General features: G+C 44.9%; 1 protein-coding gene across 5 annotated transcripts in view; it reads right to left on the bottom strand.

Annotated features, from left to right (window-relative positions):
• Positions 1-16,987: 16,987 nt before the first annotated feature.
• LOC144688455 (gamma-aminobutyric acid receptor subunit beta-1-like) overlaps positions 16,988-20,250 on the bottom strand; it is a 383,572-nt gene continuing 380,309 nt past the window's right edge. For 3 of the 5 annotated variants that reach the window (XM_078555074.1, XM_078555257.1, XM_078555341.1), the window contains exon 9: positions 16,988-17,335. In XM_078555074.1, coding sequence (XP_078411200.1) covers positions 16,988-17,335 — 348 coding nt within the window. Of the gene's footprint in view, positions 17,358-17,687; positions 17,728-18,376; positions 18,390-20,250 lie in introns of all 5 variants that reach the window. The other 2 variants (XM_078555167.1, XM_078555427.1) reach the window with 2 other exon arrangements.

Genomic DNA, 20,250 nt, shown 5'->3' with positions numbered 1-20,250 from the left:
AAAAAGTCTAATGATGACCATGAAACCATTGCTGATTGTCATAAAAACCCATCTGGTTCACAAATGTCCATTAGGGAAGGAAGTCTGCCATCCTCACCTGGTCTGGCCTACATGTGACTCTAGACCCACAGCAATGTGGTTGATCCTTAAATGCCCCCTGAACAGGGGCAATTGGAGATGGGCAATAAATGCTGCCTGACCCAGTGAAGCCCACATCCAATGAACGAATTATAAAAAAAAGCATTAAAGGAGCTGCACAGACTTGCAGAATCTGCATCCTGTGGTCACACACTATCTGGACATTCATGGAGTAGAATTCCTTCCTGTTGAATAAAGGCACAAGGCTGACCTGCTGGCGCCTTGATGGCCACATGTGTGCAGTCGATGGCACACAGGATGCAGGGGAACCCAGTAATCACTGTAAACCCTCTGGCTTTCTCAGCATGGCTGGCCTCGTCCGTATGGAAATGATTAAATGTCATTATGTGCCTGAACAGAGCTTCTGTCACCAGTTGATGCAACTGTAGACAGCTGATTGGGAGATTCCACACAGATCCCCCACTGGCCCCTGGAAAGAGCCAGAGGCATAGAGGCTGAGGGCCACTGTGACCTTCAGATCCACTGGCATGGGGTTTCTACCCACGCAGTTTGAGGTGATCTCAGGCCCAATCATCTGACATATGGAGGTCACTGTCTCTCTGGAGAGGTAGAGCCTCCTTTGGCATTGCACCTCGGACATATTGAGGTAGCTGCATCACCGCCTGTAAACCCTGGCAGCAGGATAGTGGTGTCTACTGCGGCTCCTTTCACTTTGGACTACCTGCTGGCCCTGCGCCCCTTGTGCCTGCGCCTCTCCCCCCACAGGTCGCTCCCCTGGAAGCTGCATTGGGACATCTGGCCTCCTCTCCCTTCTCCCCCTTTCTTCCTCCTCAGAGGAGGTGCCTCCAGAGGAGACCACAATCCCCATTACCAGGGTAATGGAAGGCTGTCTGATACCTGGAGGGGTCCACATGGTCAATATCCCCTGGGGGCCTTGGAGACATTAATGACTCCTGAAATGAAGCCTAGAAATGCTAAGAATGATGCTCAGAACTGAGATGAAGCTGTCATGTTCAAATAAGCAACCAGCAGCAAACTATCTCACTACCTCAGCTCACTACTCATACTGGTAATGCTGCTGTCCCTTTTTATCCTGCCCTTGGATGAGGTTTTGCAAGATGTGGGCAGCCTGCCTGCCCGTTTTACCCATGCGATAAACGCGAAATTGCGTGGGTAATGTAAAATCAGGATCAATTGGGTTTTTAATGGCCTTGAGTGGCCTTTCAATTGATGGCGGGCACAGCTCTGTCACCCGCGCCTGCCCACCGACTTGAAAATTGCGCGTATGCGGGATGATGTCAGGACGCTCACCGACATCTTCTTGAGATATTTTACGCCCAATCGAGTTGGGTGCACGCCAGCCCGAGAGGCATAAAATTCTGCCCTATGTTTCTCAGCATGTGCTATTCTGCAAACATTCAATATGTACATGTTAGGAGAGTTTAAAAGAACTAGCAACATTTTTCCAAAGCAGCAGCAGGTGAACTCAAGTGTCAAACCCATAGGCACCTGGGTGATAGCTACACGTCCTTACTTAAGCCACTTCAAATTTACTTGGCTGTTTCATCAGCTTATTTCCAATATATTGCACCAAACGTCAAATTATTTGAAAGAAATAGCAGGGAAATAAATTTAATACTTCTTGAAGACATACTGTTATCTGACAAATGAAAGTGCAATCAGTGATGCGATGATGTTACAATAAAGTTATTATTTAAGAAAAAAAACCCATCCTTGAAGATCACACAAACGTGATTATAGCAACTGATGCAGCATAAAATTACCATGGTAACCAGAATGGCAACGGCTGTAGATGTTCTGACACAGATGGCTCCTGGCTATTAACTATCTGCTGTTGGTGAACATGCCAGTGATGGTAATTCAAAAGAGGAACTACAATTCAAAACCCTAATTATTGACTGCAAAACATTTTAGGCTACCCTGATATGTGATAGGAGCAATATTATTTAATAGCATGGGGAGTTTAAGGGAGATATTGGAGGAAGAATTTAAAGAAGATATTTTAAGGAATGGATGATTAAGTGGTATTAGATTTTGGAACTAGCCAGATAGATTAATAAGTTTTTTTCTGTCCTCCACATTCCTATGTTCCTGTTCCAGGAATTAATTCCGAAGGGAAAAAAGCAGTTGAGGTCATTAGTAAACATCTTCATAACACAGCTTTTTTTGTTTAAAGTTATTTTATTCATATGGTTTTGGTTAATTAAATATGGTTTTGGGTGATTAAATTGCTAATTCAGTTTGACTTTCACAATCAACTTCAAACTATCTATAACTGAATGCTTGCTAATTCAATTTATCATCGTCTTTGAAAAAGTTCAAGTAAAGGATGGTAGCGGCAGAAAGCCCCATTGCATTTAAGAAACACTTGGATATGCATTTCAGGTGCCATAATCTATAGAACTACTGAGCAGGAGTTGGAAGGTGGGATTAGCCTGTTTTTCAGCCGGCATGGACCTGATGGGTCAAATGACCTCTTCCTGTGCCATAAATCTTCCTACGTTTCTATGGACAGAATTTAATGCCCTCCCCCATGGCAAATTTGGCTGAGGGAGGGCATTTAATCAGGCGGGGAGGAAGTTGGTGGAAACCCTGCCCCTTGCCCGCCTCTGCCCCAATTAATGCCCATTTGAGGGCCTCATCCTACCATCCCAGTATACAGCCAGCAGCGGGCAGGAGACTGGCCAAGCAGGAAGCCCTAAAAGAAAGCCTGTCAGGGTTGCTTGAGGGCTTCCGGGGAGGATCCTTCATTCAAAGGCATTCAGTGCTCGATTGAGGGACCCAGCATTTGGAAGGTGGGGAAGTGGGGGTGCAGTTGAGGGCCATCCCTTGCCCATGTTGCCGAACCTCCTCCCCACTCCTCTGCAGCACCTACCCTGCAATCCCCTTCCTCCCATAACTCACCAGTGGCCTGGGTCCGTCAGGGAGCCTTGGCCACGGGCAGATGCACTACCGGTAGCAGCCACTGCCTACCAAATGGTACTGCTTGAGCAATGGAAAGTTGCCAACGCCTGATTGGCTCACAGCTCTCAGCAAGCAGGATTTCTACTAGGGTCCTTGATCCTGCATAAGGCCTGCTATTGCCTAATTAAGTGCCTGATTTATGCACTTAATGCAGTGGGGCCTTCTCAAGAGGGGGTGAGGCAGGGCACTCATTGGTTCTTCAGCCAGCTAGAGATACCCCCTTATCACCTACATTAAATTTTGCCCTATGTTTCTAAACAGAATTGATATCCAGAAAACATGGCAATCCCTAAGGATTATATTTTTATTCTAGCATGAATGATTATAATGTATCGATTGGCTGCTTTTTATTGAAAACTATAAATGCGATAAGTCCATAAAATGTACCTGCATTCTCCCATCAGTGTAAATTTGAAGTGGCATTAGCAACCTTATCACTTTCAGTGGAAAAAGAAGGAATAAAATGCTTTGTTAACAGAATTATCACTAGGGACAGGCAGAGTCTGGATTAAATATGCAAATTTTAAAACTTTGCTAAAAAGTAGATTTTCCTGGTCTTGTGTCTGGGTGAATTAGACAGTCTGGAAGCAGTAAAGTAAAGCTAATCAGGTGGGGAGGCATGTATCCCGTATGAGAACTTAACAGTTTGCTGTCCACAAATTTAAATGGATGAAAAATCAGGTATAACTATACGCACTTTCCTGTCTTCATTGTACCCAGGCAATCTGGTGTATCCAGGCTTAGGGTCAGGAAATCTATCTTTAAATGTTAAGAGTATTCAAATTTAAATGTCATTATGGAGTTATGCATCAATGAACGGTTTGGATCTTGTGCATATCACTTCCTTTCACATATATTTTCACAGTACAGATGCACTATTCAGTATTGAAGGAATAATCCAAGACAAATTGCATTATACACATATAAAATACAGACTTGGATTATTTTTAAGTATTATTACTTCTGCATATTTAAAAAAAAATCACAATAAAGCAGTTGCTCTCCCACCCAGGGTTCTTACCTTTATGATATTTCTGAATCCTTGGCATCACACCATTAACCTTGCACTCAACTGCTAAATGACAGAACGTTTTGCTTCAACACCCCAGTCTTTGCTATTCAGAGAAGGCGGTGATCATAACTGGGGCTGATCATCTCCTGTTAAGCATTTTAATTTTTACATTTTAAAATAAGATATAAACCTGGCGTAGTGGACCCTTTATGAAACTGATTTGATTTTAAGTCTATTGATTTCAATGGAATAAAATTGTGGCGACTTTGACCATAGTTATCGCCTAGATGGTGGTGGAAAATTGCCCCTAGTGATTGTTATAGGGATTGACAGCAAAATAATACTCACTTCTTCAATAAAGATTATATATTAACTGATATAATTACCCGCAGTAACCTTAACTCAAGGGTCAGATGATAGTTATAAACAGAGCATGTTGCATTCTTATGGTTTAGGATGCCATCTCAGCCCTTTGTTAAGACAGTGTCATATTGAAACTGCGCCAAGGATTCACCCAATTAAATGTAATTTGGTAAAGAGATTGCATACACCTTCACAATCACTATGGAAGATCAAATCTATGTAGGGGAAAATTTTAATCTAAAGAAGGGGCGGGTTTGGATTAGGTGTGGGGTTGACCCAAACTGACCTCTATCTTTAACTGAGGCTGGAAGATGAGCAAGTGACCAACCTGCTTCAAGGAAGCGTATTGGTACTTTAAATATGACATCATTTTCATTCAGCTCTTCTGTTTTAACTGTTGTTGACCGAGTATCCCAAATGTGATGAAACCTTCACCCCATGGCTTCCGATTTCTCACCCTGGTCTGCAATCTCCCCATGCACGAGGCCTCTGACCTCCCATCAGCTCAAGCATACAATCCTTCCTGACCCTCCAAACCACCGCTGTGCCCTTCTTCCTATCCCTTCCTTCCATCCATCCATCTGATCTGTCCCTGATTTTTCCTCCCACTCTGGCCTGCAGTTCTCCCCCCAGCCACCAATATCCAACGCGAGGGCTCTAACCTTCCTCAACCTCCACCCTAACCACAGAAGTGGAAGCCTACCCGATCAACGCCTACTTTCCCCTCCAATCATCCCTCCCGATGGAGACTTCTGCCACCCTGATTGACCATGCGTCCCATATGCTATGCTGCATACAATGTCTTTGTGTCAGTGTTAAGTTTGGAGATGTGGCTTCCTATCCCATCATCTAAGTTGTTTATAAATAAGGTGAATATTGAGGCCCCAACATAAATCCTTCCAGAAACCACGAGTCACAAACATGGTTAGAAAACATAATAATTATGCCCACACCCTGTTTCCTGAACTCAGACAATTTCCTAATCAGGTCAATACTTTGCCTTTGATTCAGCAAACATTCTCTTCTGAGGGATTTTATCAAATGTCTTCTTTAATTCTGTATAAATAACATCCATTGACATTCCTTTGTCCACTAATTTAGTCACCTCTCCAAAATATTCAATCAGTTTAATCAGGAATGATCAACCCTTTATAAATCCATGCTGCTGTCTCTGATCAGCTGAAAATTTTCAAGGTGTTCAGTCCCTCTATCCTTAATTATAGACCCAAGTAATTTCCGGACAACAGACGTTGTTAATCTGGTTCTTCCCTCTCACATTTCTTAATTAACGAAGTGAAGCGCACAATTTTTTGATCTAAAGGAACAGTTCCCAAAATGAGAGAACTTTGGAATATCTTAGTTATGACATCTGCAATGCTCTCACCTTTAAAATGCTGGGATGGAAACCATTTGATCCAGAGTATTTGTGATTCTTGTGTGTGATTGTTTTCCTCATTACTGTTATTTTGCTTACATTAATTTTGGTGAGTCCCTGTTCCTGATTCAATATTAGTTTTCTTGGAATGTCTGACATGTTGACCTCTTCTACTGTAAATACTGATGTATGTCTGACTGCATGTCTGACATGTTGACCTCTTCTACTGTAAATACTGATGTATGTCTGACTGCATGTTTGACATAAACAGAATCACCTGGAAAAACTCAGCAGGTCTGGCAGCATCGGTGGAGAAGAAAAGAGTCGACGTTTCGAGTCCACATGACCCTTCAACAGAACTGAAATATAGTTAGGAGAGGGGTGAAATATAAGCTGGTTTAAGGTGGGGGGCGGGGGGAGAGAAGTTGAGGGTGGGGTAGTTGTAGGGACAAGCAAGCAGTGATAGGAGCAGATAATCAAAAGATGTCACAGACAAAAGAATCAAAGAGGTGTTGAAGGTGGTGATATTATCTAAGAAAAGTGCTAATTAAGAATGGATGGCAGGACACTCAAGGTACAGCTCTAGTGGGGGTGGGGTGGAAAGACGGACAAGGTATTAGTTGTAGATTTAAAAATAATGGAAATAGGTGGGAAAAGAAAAATCTATATAAATTATTGGAAAAAAAAGGGAGCGGGAAGAAACGAGGTGGGGATGGGGGGAGGGGGAGTTTAAGATCTAAAGTTGTTGAATTCAATATTCAGCCCGGAAGGCTGTAAAGTGCCTAGTCGGAGGATGAGGTGCTGTTCCTCCAGTTTGCGTTGGGCTTCACTGGAACAATGCAGCAAGCCAAGGACAGACATGTGGGCAAGAGAGCAGGGTGGAGTGTTAAAATGGCAAGCGACAGGGAGGTTTGGGTCTTTCTTGCGGACAGACCGCAGGTGTTCTGCAAAGCGGTCGCCCAGTTTGCGTTTGGTCTCTCCAATGTAGAGGAGACCGCATTGGGAGCAACGAATGCAGTAGACTAAGTTAGGGGAAATACAAGTGAAATGCTGCTTCACTTGAAAGAAGTGTTTGGGCCCTTGGACGGTGAGGAGAGAGTAAGTGAAGGGGCAGGTGTTGCATCTTCTGCGTGGGCATGGGGAGGTGCCATAGGTGGGGGTTGAGGAGTAGGGGGTGATGGAGGAGTGGACCAGAGTGTCCCGGAGGGAACGATCCCTATGGAATGCTGCCAGGGGGGGTGAAGGGAAGATGTGTTTGGTGGTGGCATCATGCTGGAGTTGGCGGAAATGGCGGAGGATGATCCTTTGAATGCGGAGGCTGGTGGGGTGATAAGTGAGGACAAGGGGGACCCTATCATGTTTCTGGGAGGGAGGAGAAGGCGTGAGGGCGGATGCGCGGGAGATGGGCCGGACACGGTTGAGGGCCCTGTCAACGACCGTGGGTGGAAAACCTCGGTTAAGGAAGAAGGAGGACATGTCAGAGGAACTGTTTTTGAAGGTAGCGTTATCAGAACAGATGCGACGGAGGCGAAGGAACTGAGAGAATGGGATGGAGTCCTTACAGGAAGCGGGGTGTGAGGAGCTGTAGTCGAGGTAGCTGTGGGAGTCGGTAGGCTTGTAATAGATATTGGTGGACAGTCTATCATCAGAAATTGAGACAGAGAGGTCAAGGAAGGGAAGAGAAGTGTCAGAGATGGACCATGTGAAAATGATGGAGGGGTGGAGATTGGGAGCAAAATTAATAAATTTTTCCAGGTCCCGACGAGAGCATGAAGCAGCACCGAAGTAATCGTTGATGTACCGGAGAAAGAGTTGTGGGAGGGGGCCGGAGTAGGACTGGAACAGGGAATGTTCCACGTACTCCATAAAGAGACAGGCATAGCTGGGGCCCATGCGGGTACCCATAGCCACACCTTTTATTTGGAGGAAGTGAGAGGAGTTAAAGGAGAAATTGTTCAGTGTGAGAACAAGTTCAGCCAGACGGAGGAGAGTAGTGGTGGATGGGGATTGTTGGGGCCTCTGTTCAAGGAAGAAGCTAAGGGCCCTCAGACCATCCTGGTGGGGGATGGAGGTGTAGAGGGATTGGACATCCATGGTGAAGAGGAAGCGGTTGGGGCCAGGGAACTGGAAATTGTTAATGTGACGTAAGGTGTCAGAGGAATCGCGGATGTAGGTGGGAAGGGACTGGACAAGGGGAGAGAGAAGGGAGTCCAAGATAACGAGAAATGAATTCCATGGGGCAGGAACAGGCTGACACGATCGGTCTGCCAGGACAGTTCTGTTTGTGGATTTTGGGTAGGAGGTAGAAGCGGGCCGTCCGAGGTTGGGCGACTATCAGGTTGGAAGCTGTGAGAGGAAGATCTCCAGAGGAGATGAGGTCAGTGACAGTCCTGGAAACAATGGCTTGATGTTCTGTGGTGGGGTCATGGTCCAGGGAGAGGTAGGAGGAAGTGTCTGCGAGTTGACGCTCAGCCTCCGCGAGGTAGAGGTCAGTGCGCCAGACAACAACAGCACCACCCTTGTCAGCGGGTTTGATGACAATGTTGGGGTAGGACCTGAGAGAACGGAGTGCAGTAAGTTCAGAGAGAGACAGATTAGAATGGGTGAGAGGAGCAGAGAAATTGAGACGGCTAATGTCATGCCGACAGTTCTCAATGAAAAGGTCAAGAGAAGGTAAGAATCCAGAGAGAGGGGTCCAGGTGGAGGGAGAATATTGGAGGTGGGTAAAAGGATCCATTGAACGGGGAGAGGACTCCTGCCCAAAGAAGTGAGCACGGAGATGAAGACGGCGGAAGAAGAGTTCAGCGTCGTGCCGAGCCCGAAATTCATTGAGATGAGGGCGTAAGGGTATGAAACTAAGTCCTTTGCTGGTGTTTGACAAGGTGTTTACTAAAACCCGCTTTCACAGCCATATTTCCTTTCTCAGTGACTGTCTCCGTCTCTGACTCACCCCACGTGGATTTCAACTGAAATTCCATCCCTCCTGTTTCGAACCCAGCCAGGATTACAGGTATCTCCGGGACATAAAACGTTTCTCGGACTGCTGTTCCCGTCGCATTCTGAGATCCACACTCAGTGCCATGCGCCGCCATATGAACACACTCGACCTCTCCCTCCAGCAGCACCGCTTTTTCAAAGCTGCGTGTGCCCCCAGTTTCATTTTATTCTTCGCCTCATCCGACGCCTCAACAAGAAACTTTTTCTCTTTCTCTCAAGTACGAAGGAACGCAAGCTCCAACAACTCATCGACACCAACACCCATCTGGGACCCTCCACCCCTGCTTGTCCCTCCGTCCCCACCCCATCTTCCAATCCCAGCCCCAGCCGCGTATTCACTATACCCCCTGACCTTCCCCTCTCCGATGCTGAACGTTCAGTGCTTAGCAAAGGACTTAGTTTCATACCCTTATGCCCTCATCTCAATGAATTTCGGGCTTGGCACGATACTGAACTCTTCTTCCGCCGTCTTCGTCTCCGTGCTCACTTCTTTGGGCAGGAGTCCTCTACCCGTTCAACGGATCCTTTTACCCACCTCCAATATTCTCCCTCCACCTGGACCCCTCCCTCTGGATTCTTACCTTCTCTTGACCTTTTCATTGAGAACTGTCGGCGTGACATTAGCCGTCTCAATTTCTCTGCTCCTCTCACCCATTCTAATCTGTCTCTCTCTGAACTTACTGCACTCCGTTCTCTCAGGTCCTACCCCAACATTGTCATCAAACCCGCTGACAAGGGTGGTGCTGTTGTTGTCTGGCGCACTGACCTCTACCTCGCGGAGGCTGAGCGTCAACTCGCAGACACTTACTTCTACCTCTCCCTGGACCATGACCCCACCACAGAACATCAAGCCATTGTTTCCAGGACTGTCACTGACCTCATCTCCTCTGGAGATCTTCCTCCCACAGCTTCCAACCTGATAGTCGCCCAACCTCGGACGGCCCGCTTCTACCTCCTACCCAAAATCCACAAACAGAACTGTCCTGGCAGACCGATTGTGTCAGCCTGTTCCTGCCCCATGGAACTCATTTCTCGTTATCTTGGACTCCCTTCTCTCTCCCCTTGTCCAGTCCCTTCCCACCTACATCCGCGATTCCTCTGACACCTTACGTCACATCAACAATTTCCAGTTCCCTGGCCCCAACCGCTTCCTCTTCACCATGGATGTCCAATCCCTCTACACCTCCATCCCCCACCAGGATGGTCTGGGGGCCCTTAGCTTCTTCCTTGAACAGAGGCCCCAACAATCCCCATCCACCACTACTCTCCTCCGTCTGGCTGAACTTGTTCTCACACTGAACAATTTCTCCTTTAACTCCTCTCACTTCCTCCAAATAAAAGGTGTGGCTATGGGTACCCGCATGGGCCCCAGCTATGCCTGTCTCTTTATGGGGTATGTGGAACATTCCTTGTTCCAGTCCTACTCCAGCCCCCTCCCACAACTCTTTCTCCGGTACATCGATGATTACTTCGGTGCTGCTTCATGCTCTCGTCGGGACCTGGAAAAATTTATTAATTTTGCTTCCAATCTCCACCCCTCCATCATTTTCACATGGTCCATCTCTGACACTTCTCTTCCCTTCCTTGACCTCTCTGTCTCAATTTCTGATGATAGACTGTCCACCAATATCTATTACAAGCCTACCGACTCCCACAGCTACCTCGACTACAGCTCCTCACACCCCGCTTCCTGTAAGGACTCCATCCCATTCTCTCAGTTCCTTCGCCTCCGTCGCATCTGTTCTGATGACGCTACCTTCAAAAACAGTTCCTCTGACATGTCCTCCTTCTTCCTTAACCGAGGTTTTCCACCCACGGTCGTTGACAGGGCCCTCAACCGTGTCCGGCCCATCTCCCGCGCATCCGCCCTCACGCCTTCTCCTCCCTCCCAGAAACATGATAGGGTCCCCCTTGTCCTCACTTATCACCCCACCAGCCTCCGCATTCAAAGGATCATCCTCCGCCATTTCCGCCAACTCCAGCATGATGCCACCACCAAACACATCTTCCCTTCACCCCCCCTGGCAGCATTCCATAGGGATCGTTCCCTCCGGGACACTCTGGTCCACTCCTCCATCACCCCCTACTCCTCAACCCCCACCTATGGCACCTCCCCATGCCCACGCAGAAGATGCAACACCTGCCCCTTCACTTCCTCTCTCCTCACCGTCCAAGGGCCCAAACACTCCTTTCAAGTGAAGCAGCATTTCACTTGCATTTCCCCTAACTTAGTCTACTGCATTCGTTGCTCCCAATGCGGTCTCCTCTACATTGGAGAGACCAAACGCAAACTGGGCGACCGCTTTGCAGAACACCTGCGGTCTGTCCGCAAGAAAGACCCAAACCTCCCTGTCGCTTGCCATTTTAACACTCCACCCTGCTCTCTTGCCCACATGTCTGTCCTTGGCTTGCTGCATTGTTCCAGTGAAGCCCAACGCAAACTGGAGGAACAGCACCTCATCTTCCGACTAGGCACTTTACAGCCTTCCGGGCTGAATATTGAATTCAACAACTTTAGATCTTAAACTCCCCCTCCCCCCATCCCCACCTCGTTTCTTCCCCCTCCCTTTTTTTTCCAATAATTTATATAGATTTTTCTTTTCCCACCTATTTCCATTATTTTTAAATCTACAACTAATACCTTGTCCGTCTTTCCACCCCACCCCCACTAGAGCTGTACCTTGAGTGTCCTGCCATCCATTCTTAATTAGCACTTTTCTTAGATAATATCACCACCTTCAACACCTCTTTGATTCTTTTGTCTGTGACATCTTTTGATTATCTGCTCCTATCACTGCTTGCTTGTCCCTACAACTACCCCACCCTCAACTTCTCTCCCCCCGCCCCCCACCTTAAACCAGCTTATATTTCACCCCTCTCCTAACTATATTTCAGTCCTGTTGAAGGGTCATGTGGACTCGAAACGTCGACTCTTTTCTTCTCCACCGATGCTGCCAGACCTGCTGAGTTTTTCCAGGTAATTCTGTTTTTGTTTTGGATTTCCAGCATCCGCAGTAGCTTTTTGTTTTTATGCATGTTTGACATGTTGACCTCTTCTACTGTAAATACTGATGTATGTCTGACTGCATGTCTGACATGTTGACCTCTTCTACTGTAAATACTGATCCATGTCTGACTGCATGTTTGACATGTTGACCTCTTCTACTGTAAATACTGATGTATGTCTGACTGCATGTTTGACATGTTGACCTCTTCAACTGTAAATACTGATGAATGTCTGACTGCATGTTTGACATGTTGACCTCTTCTACTGTAAATACTGATGTATGTCTGACTGCATGTTTGCCATTTCCTTATTTTCATTGACAACATTACCATTATCAGTTTTCAAGGGGTCACATTGCTTCTGTTTGCCCTCTTTCTCCAAATATAATTATAAAACTGTTTTGTGTTGATTTTTATATACCTTGTCAGTTTCTTTTCATTCTCCTTTTTGTAACTCTTACTGTTTATTTTGTCACCCTTTGTTTTTTTGTGTCTTTCTCATTCGCCAGAATTTGAACTGTTTTTGCATTTTTTTATGCTTTTAGTTTTATGATGCCTCTTACCTCTTTAGTTGTCTATAGCTGTGCTTTCTATCAAGTAGATTTCTTGCTGTTTAGGGGTTTAAACTGGTTCTGTACCACATTAAATTCGTTTTGGAACATCACTCACCTATTTTATGTCTTCTTCCCATTCACAAATTTGCCCAGTCTATTGTGGACAGTCTCTGTCTCATTGCATTGAAGCCAACCTTACCTAAATCTAGAAACTTTAAGCTGTTTCACATTTGTCGCTTTCAAACACTGGGTTTGATCACTATTAGCAAAATAATATAAATAAAATTAGATAGTTAAATAACTGAAACTAGAACTTATTCTTGATATCATGTTGCAAGTTGCTATGGGGTTCCAATTTGCAAGTATTTAATTTATTGCTTACATCTAGATTTTAGAGATTTCCATTAAATGTATTGAATATAATCTGAAGATTAAATGAATTGCAGCAATTAAGATTGACTGAGTGAAACTGTTTTTTAACAAATACTCAGGTTTCCATTCCATAGAAAGCCTTCTCTAATTCAGCATTAAGAGGTTAACAGATATTATTTTTGCATATAAACTGTATAAATTTTTGAAATGAATCAAATTTGCCACCTTTTTGATAACACTGCACAGATATAATTCAAAGTTCAGACACAGAATCCAAAAATTACCTCTGTGGTCAAAGCGTCACACTGGATGTATAGAACTTAGGTGCAAAGGGGTGTTTAAAATATATCACAAAATTTGCACCCATGTTGACTGTAGTATAAAAATGAGTTGTTTGAAAATGTTTCACTAGCAGTTTACATTGAGTATTTCTGAGCATCAGAAAATCTTCACAATTTATGTCTTATAGTGCATGAGACATGAAATTGTTCTGCAGCATTGTACTAAATGATATTAAACCTGTACTAAGAGGATTGAACTTCAGTGATTTTCACTGTAATGTGTATACCAGCACTAAGTGCTCTCTACAAAGTGTGGCTAGCACTGTAAGTCAGCTGTGACACATCTTCATCTGCCAATGTTTCTGACCAATATTGTCTCACTCTGAGTGCAGGACATATTGTTATTTCTCAGTGTCAAACACAAGGGATGCACTTATGCACTTTCCACTGGAATGTTTAAAGGTATTTGGCACATTACTTTTCAATCTATATTTTGCAGTCATTAAATTATTATAAAAAGATTTAAGTAGCAAATTGTAGAATTGTATGCATTAGTGTTCCTAATGTGTGTGACTTAATAAATAATTAAGGCACTATATTCAGCCATATACAGGATAAATACACTTATAAAATCTGTCTGTTTTTACTGCAAAACCTGTGAATAATCATTAGAAATATGGCTGAATATAAAGCTTTGGTACATGAAACAAGGCATGGATTAGAATTCTGCTCTTTTGCTTCTGAACACTGGGTTTAAAGTATAATGACAGAGATAGAAGGGGATAATTTCCTCCATTTGCTATTTGTGATAAAGTTATATATGTGTGAATCAAGAAATTATGATTTCATAACAAATAGTTAACTGAAGAAATCCCTGTGAATCTCACTCTTACAGGTGTTAAGGTCTCTGGGTGAGCTTAGTTTGGGAACATTCACAATATAAAATCGATGATTAATTCAACAGTCTATACCTGAAAAGACTACAAATGAAAATATTTGAGATATGAAGATGTCAAACCTGTGCAGTAGAAAGGGATGAGTGGGTTCAATGCTTTGAATTTTTAGATATATGTTAAGGTAAGGACATCTTTACATTGTAAGAAATACATGCTACAACTCCCTGTAAGTTAACTATGAAGTTTGTAAACACATAAAATGGCCCATCCAATTGCACTGCTAATTCTCATGTCGACAAGCAACTGTGTATTGAAGAATACAATAAAAATGTATTTACATGAAGATGCAGAAAGCAATCCTATCTGTTAAAACAAAATTGCTAAAAATAAAACAAAAACAGAGTATCTCATCATCAAAACAAGGGAATTGTCAAGAGAATGGTAATTGATTTTGTTGATTCCAAACTCAGGCCAAAGAAAATCTAAAGATAGGAAGGCAGTAGACTTGAGGGATATAAAAGAGAAAATAATTTAATCAAAAACAGCTCTAGCTGATGCCATGGATTAGCAAACAAGGACAATGGTAAAATGATTCATGAAAGTTTTCTTGATTTGTTACTTGCAACAGATCTATGCGAAATGAGCTTCAGCAGTCTCAATCCATTTGTTTCTGGATACAGGTCAACATTGCATCACAGAACATCTCACAGTATGGCTCTAAGTTTGTGATATCATGATTGCACACTTCTGTGGAAAATAGAGAAATGCGCGCTGCTCTAATAAGCAGAGATTAAGTTTATCACACAAGGGTGGAGCAGAGTAGATGGAATTTACACTGCAAGCTATAGTCTAGGTGAGAGTCCTCAGCCCAGATATTAATAGGGAGGTGGGGAGGGTGAAGAGGGGCGTGGTAGCACGGTTTTAAAGCCTGGGTCTCATTTAAATAATTTTCTTCAAACCCCTGCCTGACAGATGGTGATTGGCAACTTGTCTGGTGGGTGGGAGTACAAAATAGTAGCAGGAGGCCAGAAATCCACGGGGACATTTCCCCAGGTCAGTCAATGCTGAGTGCTCTGGGCTGCAATTGGGGCTGGGGGGAGAAATGAACATGGGCATCAGGTTCGCATCATGGGGTTTGCAACTGGGGCTAGGATGGTGTGACAACATCAAGGCTGTAATCAGGAGAGTTGGATCCAGGATATTGTGGCTGTGATTCTGGGGGATGGAGCAAGGACATCGGAGCTGCAATCAGGGTTTGGTAGGGGGCTGTGGTGGATATCGAGAGGACAGAAATGTGGTTGGGTGGTGGTTTAGGTTGCTCAACCCCAACAGTTTAACCTCCCCTGCTCCCACCCACCCCCTCCCTCCGCCCCAACCAATCTGACTCTCTCCCGCCTGGTTACTCAATTTGGCTTAGAAATTGCTGTTACTGATATTAGCAGACACATGCATGATGCCTTTGTAATTGCCCATTTTTTTTTGTAGATGTCAATTAATTTAAAATAAAGTGGTCAACACTGAAAAATAATGGACAAAAGGGATGTCATACAAAGGCATTAAGCATTCACCTGCTCCTACCATCTGATCAGGTAGGAAGGCAGGAATGAAAAGCCCATCGCCTTCCTCACTCATCCCGATTAAGTCAGGAATGGCCTGGAGGCCAACTGAGGCCTTTGAGTGGCCAATTAGCTGCCATTTAAAGACCTCATCCCAGCGCCACTGGTATTCTACCAGAGGGAGGGTGGGGATATACACCAGGACAAATTTAATGGCTGTAGTGGAGGCCCCGTTTTCCAGCTAGAAAGCAGGTGGCAACCCCGTTGCATCCATTCCTAGGAACCCTGACGTGATTAAATGTTAACTGCCTTCTGTTGGGGTTCCCGTGCCTTTAGAGGCAAACATCCCACCTCCAAGAGCTGCGGGCCAATTAGAGGGCTGGCAGCTTTTGAATCTCAGTGGCGCCACTGGGAGAAATGGCCACTGCTGGTACTGCAGGAGACCCAAATTAGTGACCACTGAGGAGGCCCCAGAAGACAAGTGAGGGAGGTGGACTTGTTGGGGTCAATCAAGCAGGCCCTGATGAGGGCGTAGGGTGCTCGTTGTGGAGGATGGGAGGAGTCTTTCAGCAGGGGTGGCCCTTGTCTCTGGAAGGGCCCTCTGAGGGGCACAGGGTGCCCAATCAAGGGCCAACCCCCTCCCCAAGCCTGCTGGGCATACTGAGTGGCCTCTCCACATGGTGTGGGCCCTTCATGTTGCTGATAGAATACCACCAGTGGTGGCAAGTTGAGGCCCATGTGGCCTTTAATTGGCCAAAGGGCCCCAATTGGTATTCAGGAAGGTGGTCCTTGACCTTCCTCACTGCTAATTTAATTAGGGGGGTGCTGTGTGGAGTCGGGAAGGCAATGGGCTTTCCACACCATGCCTTCCTTCCTGATTATATGGATCCTTGCCTCTCTGCCAAGTCCTGTCTGACTAACCCTAGCGAGCCCACCTCTTTCATTTGTCTTCTGCAGCCTCCCTCCCGGTTGCTGCTCCAAGGCTGCTACAGTTCCAGTAGTAGCCACCACTTCTGGTGGTACAGCTGGGACTGACAGCTGCTGGCTCTCTGATTGGCTGGCGGCCCTTGGGGAGCTGAATCTTTGCCTTCAGGCCCAGGAACCCCAACAGCAGCCAGATAACTGCCTGACCTTTAATCCTGTCAGGGCTCCCATAAATTGCTGTAGCACGGTTGTCACCGGCTTTCCATAGGATGGGTGGGCCACCGCCATGACCATTAAATTCAGTCCTAAATGATTAAAGCAGAAGTTACTGAATGGCTATCACCTGGAGTTAAGCATTGAACTACAGCGATATACTTTAAAGCCAAACCATTCACAGTGATCAGAAACAAGTTCATTGACAGATACATTTATGTATTTAATCCCCAAAACAATATTAGGGCTGAATATCTTACCTTGAGGTTGTTGCTATACTGCTATTACAGTTCTTTAAGGGTTAATAAAAGAAAACAAGAGGGAATTCTACCTGTACTGTACATAATGTTAGAGCTAGTGCACATAGTAGAGCCAGTAAACCAAGTTAAAAAACCCAAATGTAACAGGAAAGACCACCCGTGACCACCTGTCTATGGCATTCACGTCAGCCAGATCTGGGATTTTAATTTTCAGTTGTGACGTTCGTCGCCGTAACCGTCCCTTCTTCTGAACCATATGTCTTTCTATTGTGCTTCTACCATAGCTGTCTCTGCTTGTAGCTGGCCTCCTGTACTGGATGTTGGCACTGCCATAAGAAAACATGGTCGTTCTTGGATCATTGATATTCGTCAACATCTCAGAAGCTGTCACTTCATTCCTAATTTCAAGGGTCGTTAGGAGAATATTTCCATGGACATCCACCTGTGTTGAAAAGAGAAATATTCTGAGAAACAGAGAAGCATGTTGATCTACAGTTGATGTTACCATTTGTACAGAAACAGGGGCACTTCATAAACTGAAGAGTAATTAAGTGTCATTCCTGTGTGTAACCCATGGCCATCTTGATTTAAAACTTGACTTTCTAAATGCACCTTGCAACTCTGACCTTGTAACTTGTTAGGGCTTTGGAATTCCAATTGGCAGCTGCAGCACCCAGAGATACGGTGGGCCGCTTGTTCAGCCCACCAGTCTCCCTGGACACTGACTCTGTCCAAAATTCTGGAGATGAGTTCATAAGGACCTGGCATATTTTTGAAATTTCCTGGTTGTTGACCCTATGAGACACCAGAAATTTGGAATGGCATCTTATCGCTCTGTGGGAGAGGGAGCAATGGTGGGTCGGTCTGGCGAAAATTGCCAAGAAAAGGTTTTCACCCTGAGGTACCACTTGCTGTTGTTGTCACTTTCTTAGAAGGCACTCAATCTCTTTGAGGTTGCTGGCCTATGGAAATTATGATGCAATGCTGTACAACAAGTACACTTGCATTATGACATTGCAACAGGTTGGCTATTGGGGGAATTGGTAGTATTTCCAGATGGTTAGGTTATCCCGCTAGTCTTGTCTTATACATTGATACCATAAAGGAAATGGGGGTTAGGCAGACAAAACACCTGACCCTCTCCTGTTCAAAACCTGCATCTGTTTCTGAAAGGATTTGGTAGTCTAATGGTGATGGATGCAGCCATGAGTTTAAATTCCACCACTGTAACTTGTGAAACTGAGTATCGTGAACCTGGTAATTTCTCATTCACTAGCTTTCTTTAGAGAAGGGGGTCAGTCTGATCGACATGTGACTTTAGTCCTACATGAAGCGATTGATTCTTAACGTCCACTGAAATGGCCTAACAAATCTAGCAAGCCATTCACTTGTAAACAATTGTTACCAAGGGCAAGGTAAAAATCAGCATAACTGTTCACAATAATTTAGTCATTGAATTGCAACAAGATTCAGGCACTGAAACTCTGGAAAATGGTCTCCATTGGCATTTGGGACTGGTGTTCAAGCTGGAAGCAACATGCATAGTCACACTTAACGCATCAAAATTCAGATGCCTCCTGTATATGTCCTTTGTCACCGGCAGGATGAGCATTCTGGAACTGGTGTACAGCCGTATACAGTCTTTTGAGAGTCTTCTACATTGATTCAGATTATATCCAGTCGAAAATGGTGGTGGAAAATCAGGCAATTAATAGGAGGGGAAGATTCCATGAGCATCCTGAACCATGGTGGAGTCCAACGTGAGAGTGAAAGAGTTTGAAGGCTAAACTGCTTACAATGTATCGTTAGCCAAAAGTGCCAAATGGGCAATCTAACCTGGCTTCCTTCTGAGGTCCCCACCAACACAGTGCCAATGTTCACCAAATTTGGTTCACTCAACATGATGTTTTGACATGGCTGAATGCATTGGTCAAGAAAATATGGACCCTGATAATAACCTGGCTGTAAGTGCTGAATACCTGTGCATCAGAACTAACTGCTCCCCTAGCCAATGTGCCTTTAGTGTGCAGCACACCATGTTAGCTGATGGGAAGAATATAGGAAGCCCCGACTTGAAAAACTATATCTGCCTGGGCCTTATACATCTTGTTTCTCACTGCTCCTAAAGCCTTTGTAAACATTGTCCTGGGGTTGTGACATTACAAGCAATGAAGGTAAATAAACGTAGAGGACGACAAGGAAAATTCTTTGAGTTCTTTTGAGGCCACTTCTGGTCTATTATCTTTGTTTATTCCTAACGGCACATAGATTCTCATTATCCTCTGCTAGTTGATGTCATTTATTTCCTGCAATACCATTACCATCAGATATCCCCTGAAGGAGTGACAGGTTCCCTATGATGAATGAATGATACTCTCTGCTTACCTACCAGTGATTACATCTGCAGACTGAGCTTTGGATATGTCAAAGACTAGGGAGGGTGGCGAATGAAAGATCTTCTAAGGTTGTTGGAACAGTCAAATCTCAAGATGACAAATGCGTGGATGAGGGTTTGAGGGGCAGTTGGACTGAGGTAGGTGTGGGCAAATATAGGGAGATAGAAATAAGGGCCAGAATTTTATGGACCCGCTGTGGCACGTCTCCACCCCCGACGGATGTGGCGAGCCATTTAAATCTCCATTCAGTTTGGCAAGACCGTAATATCCCGCCAGGTGGGAGGGGCGGTAAAATCTTGGCCAAGGAGATAGTTCTTGTGATGTCAATGATATGGAGTCAGAAGTTTACCTTTGTATGTTTTTTTATTAATTCATGGGATGTGGGGTTCGCTGGCTAGGCCAGCATTTGTTGCCCATCCCTAGTTTCCCTTGAAAAGTTGGTGGTGAGCTGCCTTCTTGAACCGCTGCAGTCCATGTGGTGTAGGTATACCCACAGTGCTGTTAGGGAGGGAATTCCAGGATTTTGGCCCAGTGATAGTGAAGGAACAGTGATATAGTTGAGTCGGATGCTCAGGTTTTTAGCTGTCTGATTAATTTGAGACAAGCTGGGGAGTTGACGGTGAGGGTATAACGTTTGTGGCTGGGACTGGCTCAGTTTGAATACAGCGGTGAAGAGAGTCAGGAGACTAAGTGAAGCTACACCACCCCCCCCCCTTTTCATCATGAACCAAAGACTCGCTGTTTAAGGTCTATCATCTTTCACCACACACACCATATTTCCTGCTCTTGTGGGCTCCATAAAATCCCTCCCAATGTTTCCCCTCATGAGGGATCTAGAACTATGGGGCACAGTTTCAGAATAAGGGATCTCCCATTTACAATGGAGATGAGGAGGAATTTCTTCTCTCAAAGGGTTGTTAATTTTTAGAATTTCCTACCCTGGAGGGCAGTGGAGGTTGCG

Source organism: Cetorhinus maximus, chromosome 1 (genome assembly GCF_964194155.1).
Source record: "Cetorhinus maximus chromosome 1, sCetMax3.hap1.1, whole genome shotgun sequence".
Lineage (NCBI taxonomy): Eukaryota > Metazoa > Chordata > Chondrichthyes > Lamniformes > Cetorhinidae > Cetorhinus > Cetorhinus maximus.
This window is presented reverse-complemented; position numbering and strand designations above follow the sequence as displayed.